General features: G+C 47.1%; 1 protein-coding gene across 1 annotated transcript; it reads right to left on the reverse strand.

Annotated features, from left to right (window-relative positions):
• Nucleotides 1-1974: 1974 nt before the first annotated feature.
• Nucleotides 1975-3508, reverse strand: FOXD1 (forkhead box D1). The gene has a single exon (XM_047068392.1). It carries the CDS (start codon nt 3438-3440, stop codon nt 2016-2018), a length of 1425 nt encoding a protein of 474 aa, XP_046924348.1. The 5' UTR covers nt 3441-3508; the 3' UTR covers nt 1975-2015.
• Between the last annotated feature and the right edge of the window lie 8256 nt (nt 3509-11764).

Genomic DNA, 11764 nt, shown 5'->3' on the forward strand with positions numbered 1-11764 from the left:
GGGCAAACGTAACTTTTGTATATAAGATTTTGATCTAACAATATTTCAGTTTGTATCTATATACTTAGTAGTAAACTATGAGGGTATGTTTAAACTCTTATTTAATCTATTCCAAATATTTGATAGGAAAAAACCCAGAACTTAATTTTTGAGGCTGTGAGAGTCCATTTTTTCCCCTCCCTAAAGAGGGACAAGAGGACAGGGCATCAAGAGTGAATGTCACTGCAAAAATATTGGCCTATAAGTCAGTCTTCGTTAACTTGATTGGTTAGTTGTGCAGATCTTCAGGTATATACCTGTCCAGATTTTTTGAAAAATAATTTAATAAACATATTTAACCTCCTCTGCAACTCACTAATATTATTTAAATTACATATGACATATGATTTACTTTTATTTGGAGCCCACAATAACATCTCTAGTCATCAAAACTAGAGACTCACGTTTTTTCAAAGAACTAGAAATTGCCTGCAACAAGTAGTTATTGAAAACACTTAAAGTTTGAAAAAATATAGCCTAAATCATGAAAATTGTATAAATACTTCAATAAACACCTGATACATTTTCATTTTTATTCTTAGTGTGTACTACCCTAAAATTGAAGATTTCTCTTACATACCTTAAGTTACACATTTAAATTAGAATTTCAATGTTAAGTTTGCCTTTTAGAATAAAAATTTCTTTATTCAATTCCTGGAATCCCTTCTGTCAGGAGAGTGGTGGCTTTAAACCCTAGAGCTTTCAAATACAATTTATTTTATATGTGTAAATACTCAGGACTTCAAAGCTACTTAAGTGTTGATCATCTTTAAAAATTTTAAACTAAAAGTTACCTATTTGCTTGTGTTGCTTTCATTACAATATAATGTGTTGCAGAGCTTTTACAGATATATGCAATATTGTGCTCAAAAGCCAGTGGAAATCAAAGGAAGTGGGAAACTGACAAATAAATTTAAAGTTCCATAAAATTATCTGAGGGTAACTGTGGCATTAATTTTAAATAGCCTCAATGCTCTTCAAAATGGAATGGAATGAGATTTGAAAATGTATACCAAAGTAACTTCTTCAACTTGTAATCATTTAGAAGTAGTTTCTGGTTTCTTGCAATAGCTTTGACCTAGGAAGTATAACTGAAAAATCATGGCATGATGCTTTTGTTAAAGTCTCTTTGAAAATAAAATGTCCTATTCTATATTGGGTTCCTACACAACTCCCATAGAAATTTCCTTAACAAAAGAGAAAATAAACTAAGCAGGGGACGACTGGAGCCAACTTTTTGGTGGATTTTCTTTGAAAATTAAGCATTTTATTTCTGAAAAAGTGTAAAAATCTTACATTAGAATAGTACAATAATAATTGCCAGTAAAATTTACAATACTCCTTGTAAAGAATACGCAGTAAGTACAAAATAAAAAATCCGCACGTCTATTATGATACAAAACACAGGTTAAAATAAGAAATGATAACTTTGACTTTTTTTCCTTGTGTAAACATGTTAATCATTTTTTTCCTTTTCATGAAAAAGTACACCAGACAAGTGTCCTCAAATAAAAACTACCGCTTCGCTGGCACTCTTCAGGACCTTTACTGTTTATCATTCTTTTGAACATTACTGATATTTTTAACGCCTGGACCTGAGAATCTCTAGACCTCAAAAAGGCTTAGATTTTTTAGAAAAACGTTTCCCACAAGTCAAGGAAGCCCCTTGTGCTTAGGCCAAGGGAGTGCCCCCACCAGTACCCTCTTCCTCCGCACCCCGGGTCGGGGCCTGCAGCATAGGGCGATTTTGCATAAATAGAGGGACCCGCAGAGCCAAAAAGCGCGTCCCCGCTGCTGCCAAACTCAGTCTTGTCTGAGAGTCCCAAGCGGCGAAAATGGGGGCGCGAGGTCGGGAGGGGCCGCGCCGGGAGAAGTGTACCAAACGCCAAACCAGCAAGATGAAAGAAAAAGAAAAAAAAAAAAAAAAGAGCCGGGATTCCTACCTTCTCTTTCCCAAGCGCGCTAACATAGCGTTATTAACAATTTGAAATCCTAGCAGTAAAGTTCTCGACACTGGACAGGGCAGTCCCTTGGTGCAGAGTCCCCAGCGCGGCGGACGAGGAGACCGAGGAGGCGGCGGCGGCCGCGGCGGCCACGAGGGAGCGGGTGAGCGCGGCGGCCGGGCCTACGGCCGCCTGAGCCGCGCAGCCGCCGCCGCCGCCGCCGGATCCCGGCGCGGGCGCGGACGGGGTCCCCGCAGAGGGTGAAGGCGAGGCCTGCACGGCGACGGCTGCTTGCGCGGCGGCGGCGGCGGCCGCCGGGCCCAGGCTGCCTCCGATGATGCTCTCGATGGAGAAGGGCGAGCGCGCCAGCGCCGAGGCGCCCGGGCCGCCGGCCTTGGCAGCCGAGGCCTGCAGGGGGGCGGGCAGGGCGGCGCCGAGCGGGTGCGGCCGGTAGCCGAAGGCGGTCCGGGCCAGCTCCGCGGCCGCGCCGTGCGGCGGCGGGGGCGGCGGGGGCGGCGGGGGCGAGTGCGGGTGGAAGGCGGCGGCGGCGGCGGCGGCCGCGGCGGCGGCGAAGAGGGCCGAGGGCGGCGCGTAGGGCGGCAGCTGCAGGCCGTAGCCGCAGCCGTAGGGGCCGTAGCCGTAGGCGTGCGGGGGCGGCGGGGGCGCGGGCGGGAAGAGCGCCGCGGCCGCCGCGGGGTCGCCCGCGCCCGCCGCGCCCCCTGCGCTGCGCAGCAGCAGCGACTCGGCGGCCGCGGCGTTGGGCGGGAGCAGCGGCTGCCGCTTGAAGCGCTTCCTCCGGCGCAGGAAGCTGCCGTTGTCGAACATGTCGGCGGACTCGGGGTCCAGCGTCCAGTAGTTGCCTTTGCCGGGGTTGCCGGGCTCGCGGGGGATCTTGACGAAGCAGTCGTTGAGCGAGAGGTTGTGGCGGATGCTGTTCTGCCAGGCGGGGAACTTCTCCCGGTAGTAGGGGAAGCGGCCGCTGATGAACTCGCAGATCTCGCTCAGCGTCAGCCGCTTCTTGGGGCTCTGCAGGATGGCCATGGTGATGAGCGCGATGTACGAGTAGGGCGGCTTCACCAGGGGGTTCTTGGCGCCGCCGCCTGCGGTCCCGCCGCCGCCGCCGCCGCCCGCGCCCGAGCCCGCGCCGCCGCCCCCGCCGCCCCCGGCCCCCGCCACTGGGGCTGGGCCCGGGGGCGCCGGGGAGGCCACTGAGCGCGGGGCCAGCAGGATGTCATCGTCGTCGTCGTCGTCCTCCTCCAGGTCCTCCAGCTCGTCCTCTCCGGCGTAGGAGCGCCGCCGCCGCCGCCGCTGCGCGGGGACCGCCAGGCGGGACACGCCGCCGCTGCCCTCGTCGTCGTCCTCTTCCTCGTCGTCTTCGTCCTCGCCCTCCCCTACCACGTCGATGTCTGTCTCCTCCGCGAGGCCGGAGGCATCGGACATCTCCGTGCTCAGGGTCATAGCTGTAGCGCGGCGGCGGCGAGGCGGCGCATAGGGGCACCGGGCTCCGGGCTCCCGCCGCGCCCCAGCCCGGGTCCCGGGCGGCGGGCCCGGCACGGGGGCGCCACGCTGGGGGCGCCGCCGCCGCTGGAGCTGCGCGGGAGCTGCCGGGCTGCGGCAGAGGCTTTTTGCGCCGCGACTTTGTAACTCCTGCGCCGCCGCGAGAGCCGCAAGGTCTCTGCACTCGCTGGACTCCGCGCGCACCGGTCCCAGGCGGGGGGGACTTGACCTTCCCCTTGCGGAGCGGGGCCTCGCACGATCAGTGAGGAGGGGGTGGCGAGGCCCCGGGCGAGCAAGTCAGAGTGTCGGGCGCCCGGGACGGTGCGGGACGGGTGAGAGTCTAGGGACCGAGCTCGGCGAGGCGAGGGCTGAGTCCAGGAGAGGGCGGACCTTTCCTCGGCTTATAGCAGGAGGCCTGTCACATGGTGTGCACGTCAGAGCGCTACCGAGGGAAGGGAAAGAAAGCCTAGGAAATCAGCCCTGCTCGGGAGAGAAAGTTTGCCCGTAGGAGAGAACAGCAACTGAGAACATGGGGGGAGGAGAGAGGACCCCACCACTCTTTACTACTCCTTGTCAAAGGGGTTGGGACCCGAATTACGTGCTGGCCCGCGGTGCTCTGGACCTAGGGCCACTGCACGAGTTGGAATTCCCAGGCTCCTTCCCTTCAATTAGCCCTCAATCCTAACTTCACAAGCACTCCCGTGACGCGACAGTTTGACCAGTCAGATGGCCTGTAGGAGACGTCCAGCCCAGAGGTAACTCCCCTCCCCCAATCGTCCGAGGTGGTCCCTGGGGAATGGCTCTGAGATCTGTTGGGTTGTCCCATCTCCCCCAGATTGGGCCAGCAGCTCCCCCATCGAATCTGTAGAGAACCCCCCCCCCCAGTTTAAGCACAATAATAATTGTTTACTGACCTTTTAACCTGTCCCCTTCGGTTCTTCTCCAAAGACGTTTGTTTTCCGCCATCTGTTAATAAAAATGTGGTTAGGCTGGCGTTTTAGTCACTTATCTGCAACTGAATGCCCTAGAAACTTGACAGCTAAACTAAGCCCCTCTAATGAGAGGATCTGACAAATTTCATGGGAATAAAGAAAGTAATCATTGAATGCAGAAAAGAAATAGAAAATGTTAGTGAAAAACAAAATACATTTTTAAAAACTGCACCCTAGGAGCAACTCATAAAAAGCTCTTTCATAATGGGTAAGGGACTCTATAGTTCTTAGTAAGAGGAACATTCTAATCAACACTTCACAGTAATCTCAAAATACTTAAATAACTACAACATATACACATACTCAGGCTTAATAGGAACTATATTAATTAAAACTTTCAAACCAGCTTTAGAAATGTTTTTGGAAAATCTAAATATTTCCAATAGCTACTGGTGAAAAAGAAACGAAATAATATTTTAAAATAAGATGCAAGTTCTTTTCAATCCAATTTTCCTTTTCAGGTCACAAGGTAGTGGAAAGAATTTAAATATGATATTATTTTGAGTATTCCCATCTTTGTCATCAACTCTAATCATTGTGGCTGGTGTAAGAATCCCAATAGCTTGTGGAATTCACACTCACATAGCCATACTTTTTCAATATTTGCATTTCCTAAAACACTTCTATTTCAAAGTAGGGACCTGCCTCCAAATTACAGCTTTCTGATTAAAATAACCACTTGACAAAAACTATCAAAAATCAATGGCTTTTTGTAGGAACAATCATCAGCTACCTTTGTGTATATCATTTTATCCACAAGGTTTTTCACATTTTCAAACGTTTTATTACTCCCCTTATCCATCACAGAGTCTCAAAAATAAACTGTCCCCCCACCTAAGACTTATTTTAAAATCGAGTTTTTGTTGCCTAGGAGAGCTAACCACCAGTTACACTTACAAATGACCCATAAAGTCCATCATAGATCTTTGACAGATCTACGAGAACGCCTCAAATTGTAAATAAATTATTTTCCATTGAGTCTCGTTTGAAAAATGACTGAACCATTTAATTATTGTAAGGCGCTCAGCATTAACCTGAGCCAACATTAATCAGCACTATTAATCAGGCATCACATTGCTTTGTTGATGTAGCCAGGATTCCTTACCAAGGCGTTCACTTTTACATTAGGAAGTTTAAGTTTTATAAGTACCCAGTCAATAGCTAAATAAACACCATGATTTGCACTAGACTGAGGATTGGTGTGTGGCGAGGTATTTGAAGGTAAAACGGAGGGGAGGAATTTGTTCGCAGACCATTAGTTACTTTAGGTGATCAGCCCCCATTCCCCTACCCTGAACTTGTCTGGCCAAGGAGGGCGCTGAGATTGACTTTGCGTTCCGTTTGTAACTTTGTCCAAAGCTCCCTCCCCGAAGGGTTAAAGGGATCTTCCCTAGAAACGTTTGAAAAACGTGGCAAATTATCTTCTGGCCACTCAAGGATAAGTGTTAGGATTTAGAGAAGGTCAGAGCTGAAGATCAACCCAGGAGGAGTGCTGCGGGGACAGTGTTAACAGAGATTTGGGTGAGCTTTATACTCGAGCCCCAGATTTGGACGTGTCACTTGCTTTGTTTGCTTTAGTGAAGCTACACTTTTGTACGCGGCCTGTAGCTCCCGGCTCTTGAAATTCCCAGAGCGCGGAAACCCAAGTGTTTCATTTCCCGCGTGGTCCTCCTTTGCGCCCCTCGTCCCCTCCCCCCGGGCGTCCCTCCCAAACGTGCTCCCAGCTCTCAGCCCCGGCTGGGGAATATCCACCGACACGCTCTCAAGCTGGCACAAGGGACGAGAAACTATTCTGTGAGGCGGGCTGGGGGCGACGCGGCGACCTCCCTCTCGTGTGCTCCGCTGGCGTGCACGCTGAACGCGCGGGGCGCTCGCCTGGCCCGGTGGTGCCCACGTGGGGGAGGGCTGCCCCCTGGCGGCGGCGCAGCGCCCTGCTGACCGCGCCGCAGGCCCGGATCCCGAGCTGGGAGGCAGCAGGCGTTTTGGGAGTGTGGCTAGTGGGCTCCGGACCTTCCCTCCCACTGGCCGTCGGACGGCCAGGGTTTTTGTTTCTTGAGGCCCCACCTCTCCTTCTCGGGAGCGGCCGAGCAGGAGCAGAGGCCTTTCCCTGAACCGCAAGTTTCTGCTGTTTTCACTTGGATGGTTTGGGCGCTCCACAAGTTCCCCCCCCCCCCACCTCCTCGCCCGAGAGAGCCGTTATTGGGATTGTGCGGCAGCAGGAATCGGGGAGGTGGCGGGACCTTCCACTGGGGGGGGGGGGCTCGGCGCCTTGCACTCGGTCCCCTCACAGAACCTCCTTTGGTGGGTGAAGGCTAGCAGAGACCTGGGGGAGTAAACTCCCCATTTGGGACCTTGGACTCCAGCTCTCTCTGCCCTAGAGCATCCCAAGAGTTTACCCATGAATATGTATACGAACGTGTTTCCCAACTCGGCGGACGCTTGGGGCTGCGTCTCTCCTGGAATCATTCCACAAGTCTGTACTGAGATACCACTTTGTGCCTAGAGCTCTGGTTCTGGAGAGAAAGAATAAAACTGGAGTCCGTGGTGTGAGGGGTCCCGTGGGGGAGCCAGGTAGATGGGCAATTGTTAAGCCCAATGACAAGTGCTTTCTCAGTCCCTCGGCCACAACAGCGGTGCCTGGGAGCCGTTCTTTAACCGGACACTGTCCTTCCCCGTGGCTCTACGCATCTTCCTTTTCTGGAACCTCAAACGTCTGGAGGCCAAAGGGCACTCTATTCCTCGTTGGTTTTTTTTAATTGTTTTTTTTAATTGTTTTCCAGTGCGTGTTAAAATATACATAGCATAAAATTTACCCTTTATTTTTACTTTTTAACTTTTTTTTCTTGTGACTAGGCTCAGAGCCTTATATGTATTAAGTAATGTATAACATGAATATATACACAAACATCACATTGGTGGCATAGCACAGTAGTAAAAATTTACCACTTTATACAATTCAGAGGCATTAAGTCACGTTGAGGCAACAATCATATTATCCATTTCCAGAATTTTTCCATCATCCCAAACTGAAACTCTGTACCCATTAAACAGTAACTCCGGGGGCGCTTGGGTGGCTCATTCGGTTAAGTGGCCGACTTCGGCTCAGGTCATGATCTCGCAGTCCATGAGTTCGAGAGCCCCGCATCCGGCTCTGTGCTGACAGCTCGGAGCCTGGAGCCTGTTTCGGATTCTGTGTCTCCCTCTCTCTGACCCTCCCCCGTTCATGCTCTGTCTCTCTCTGTCTCAAACATAAATAAACGTTAAAAAATTTTTTTTAAGCAGGAACTCCATTCCTCCCACCCAAACCCCAGCCCCTGGCAACCATGATTCCACTTTCTCTATGAATTTGAGTATTCTGGCTGTCTCACAAAATAGAAAAATACAGGTTGTAGCATGTATCAAAATGTCATTCCTTTTTAAGGCTGAAAAGGCTTAAAGGCTCTTTTCTATATATACACATTTTGCTTATCCATTCATCTGCCAACGGACATTGGGTTATTTTTCTCCTTTTCTGTTCCTTTTCAAACCTCCATGCACCTAGCTCTTTGTAACACCATGCATGCAGTGGGCATTCAATAAAGGTTTGTCATTTTCCTACACCTTTTTCACCCCAGAAATCCTCAAAGGAACCCCACTGTCCTAAGAAAGCACACACATTAATGAAGTCACAGCAACAGTCTTCCCACACCCTTCTAGATTTGTAACCTCACCTTGCTCACGATTTTGAGACTTTCTTTTTTTTTTAAGATTTCTTTTTTTAAGTTTATTTATTTATTTTAGTGGGGGAGGGGCAGAGAGAGAGGGAGATAGAGAATCCCAAGCAGATATTCTGTCACCACAGAGCCCAACGATGAGCTTGAACCCATGAACTGCAAGATCATGACCTGAACTGAAATTAAAAGTCGGATGCTTAACCGACTGAGCCACCCAGGCACCCCAACGTTGAGACTTTCAGATTCACACTCTGCACATTATCTTCAACTTTAAAGAGTTTTAAAAAAAAAGTAAGAGTTAAGACTCCACCAGAATTGTGAATATTTCCCCCTGATGCGTGCGTGCATGCGCACACACACACTTACATTTTATATCCCTTTCCTGCCTTCTTACCTGTCTTAAAGCCTTGGAGGCCCAGATGACCTTGAAATATTTCTCTGGCTGTCCAGGTCCTTCCACTTCAGCATTCTCTAGTGGTTTAATATTCCTTCCATGAGGGTTGGTTCATACATGCCACTGAGCTAATGTCAAGGTCACAACAACTGGTGAAGTGGGTACCATATGGTGGCTGTGGAAACAGCCATGGATAGTTGCCTCTAGTTGTTACAGAGGCCACGAAGGCAGAGTGGAGCCCTCCATCTTCATGTCGCAGTTCCAGAAGCCTCTCCCAACATAGGACTCCATGGGCCAGACTCTTTGCACCCCCTAAATCTGTTTCTTTGGGGCCAGTTACGCAGTCTGAAAATAAGTTCAAGGCAAGGTGTTACTGGCTGAGAGTAGTTAGTACCTCTCCTAAGGGTAGATACATTTTAACAAAAAACATTTGATAAAATGTTGTAATCCAGTTTCAAATGGGGGTCTTCACGGAGTGTAGTTGGAAGTTAGAGTCCTTTGTGAAGAAGATATTTTAGTGGCCTTCTGGGTCTTATTAAGCAGTCTTATGCTTGCACAACAGCTCCTTAAACAAGCATTTCATGTCCTGAGCAAGATTCAGAAATCCTCAAGAATTCAGAATGTCAGCAAAGGTCTAAATCTGTGTTTTATAACAGCAAAATTATTTATACTGACTCAGGAATTTTCATTACCGCAGGTAACCTGGACTAGCCCTCCTGCCCCAACACACACCAGCACAGAGACTTATTTAGCTCTGATCTCAGTGGCTTGAGGCGGCACGTTTAAATTTTGTATCCCAAAATGAAAAGTTCAGAAGATATTTTTATCAGGAATTTAACTGCAAAATACACACATCTCCATTCCAGAGAGGACTCCTCCTTTGGGGGGTTACCTTCAATACAACACTCTCAAGAGAACATGTTCATAGCATCACCTGGGTGGCTCAATGGATTAAGTGGCTGACTTCAGCTGAGGTCATGATCTCGCGGTTCGCGAGTCCAAACCCTGTGACCAGCTCTGTGCTGACAGCTCAGAGCCTGAAGCCTGCTTTGGTTTCTGTCTCCCTCTCAAAAATAAATAAACATTTAAAAAAAGAGAATATGTTTGTAGCTCTGTAATCTTCTCATGTTTACTTACATTGTTTAATAAGTTAATTTCTTGGAAATAGACATATTATTTTTAATTCTAACATAAGAATTAAAAAATAGTATTACCATATCTAGAAAGAATGCATTTATTATTATTTTTTATTTGTAGTTCACCCAGGGGCTCTCTGTGAAGAGAAATCTCTCTGCTTGGGAAGAATGGGGCTCTTTAAAGTGATTTTAGGGATGCAGCATTGAAAATAAAAAGGATCCTTTATAAAACCATCAGAAAGCCTTGTCACTTATTGCAATTTTTTGTGTGTTTAAAATACATAGTGACCAACCGTAGCTATCGCACACACGCGTGTGCACACACACACATGCACGTGCACACACATGCACTCTATTGCTTGGTGTCCAGGCTTAAACCTATCATCCCTCTGCTTTACATATGCAAACACACCAAGAGATCTCAATATCCACCCTCAGGGACAACCCTTCACCTGACACCACAGTCTGGCACCAATGTGGCGGTGGGGGGTTAGTTGCCGTGGAATACAAACATAGGCCCCTGTGCAGAAGGTGGTCTTAAAAGTTTCCACTAGAGGAACATGTGAGCAAATTGTCTTTACTAGAAAGCTCTGATTGGCTAACTTTCTAGAGCAGAAAAAACTGAGAAAGGATCTGAACCCAAAATCTACAGAAGAGTAAAGAAAAATAATGACCACTGGTAATAAAAGACATGCAAATTGGAAAAAGGTGAAATGCCATTTTCCTCGATCAAATTAACAAAGAACATGAACATGATGGGTATAATGGTAAGAACTCAATCATACACTTCCTGTGTAAAGTGTAGTGACACAAAACTTCTAGCAAACAATTTGGCAGTTGTATCTTCAGTGCCCATTCTCTCTGTTATCATTCATTCTAGGGCTCCATCCTAAGAAAACAACCAGAAATATAAACAAAGATTTATGTACAAAATTGTTTGTTGTAGTGATTTTTTTAAGGGAAAAAAATTGGGAACATGCTAAATGCTCAAGAGTTCAACGTTTTACTATATATCCTTAAAATGGAATCATTTGCAATCATTAAAAATTAGGTCTGTGACTGGAAGTCCTAATCAGAGCAATCAGGCAAGAAAAAGAAATGAAAGGCGTCCAAATTGATAAGGAAGAAGTAAAACTTTCACTCTTTGCAGATAACATGATACTATATATAGAACCCCCTAAAGACTACCAAAAAAAAACCCAAAACTACTAGAACTAATACATGAATTCAGGAAAGTTGCAGGATACAAAATTAATATACAGAAATCCATTACATTTGTACACACTAATAATGAAGCAGCAGAAAGAGAAATTAAGGAAACAATCCCATTTACAATTATACCAAAAATTGGGGCACCTGGGTGGCTCGGTCAGTTAAGCATCTGACTCTTGATTTGGGCTCAGGTCATGATCTTAAGGTCTTAAGATAGAGCCCCATGTGGGGCTCCTCACTGAGCGTAGAGCCTGCTTAAGATTCCCTCCCTCTGCCCTCCCCTGCTTGCACTCTTTCTCTCTTAAAAATAAAAATTAGGGGCGCCTGGGTGGCGCAGTCGGTTAAGCGTCCGACTTCAGCCAGGTCACGATCTCGCGGTCCGGGAGTTCGAGCCCCGCATCAGGCTCTGGGCGGATGGCTCGGAGCCTGGAACCTGTTTCCGATTCTGTGTCTCCCTGTCTCTCTGCCCCTCCCCCGTTCATGCTCTGTCTCTCTCTGTCCCAAAAATAAATAAAAATGTTGAAAAAAAATTAAAAAAAAATAAATAAATAAAATAAAAATTAAATAAATTAAATAAATAAAAATAATTTTTTTAATTTACAATTGCATCAAAAATAACAAAATACCAAAAAAAAAAAACTACCTAGGAATAAACTTAACTAAGGAAGTGAAAGACCTATAAACTATATAGGTTTATAAACCTATATAACTATAAAACTATAAAACAAACTATAAAACTATAAAACTATAAAACAAACAAAACTATAAAACATTGATTAAAGAAATTGAAGATGACACAAACAAATAGAAAGATAGTCCATGTTCATGGGTTGGAAGA

This window comes from Lynx rufus, unplaced genomic scaffold (assembly GCF_022079265.1).
Source record: "Lynx rufus isolate CCGP_SWC_20201006 ecotype Redwood Valley unplaced genomic scaffold, mLynRuf1.p SCAF_1, whole genome shotgun sequence".
In the NCBI taxonomy this organism is placed as follows: Eukaryota; Metazoa; Chordata; class Mammalia; order Carnivora; family Felidae; genus Lynx; species Lynx rufus.

What these genes read in the sequence shown, in the direction of transcription:
- FOXD1 (XM_047068392.1), bottom strand. Translation starts at nt 3,440, where the DNA reads ATGACCCTGAGCACGGAGATGTCCGATGCCTCCGGCCTCGCGGAGGAG.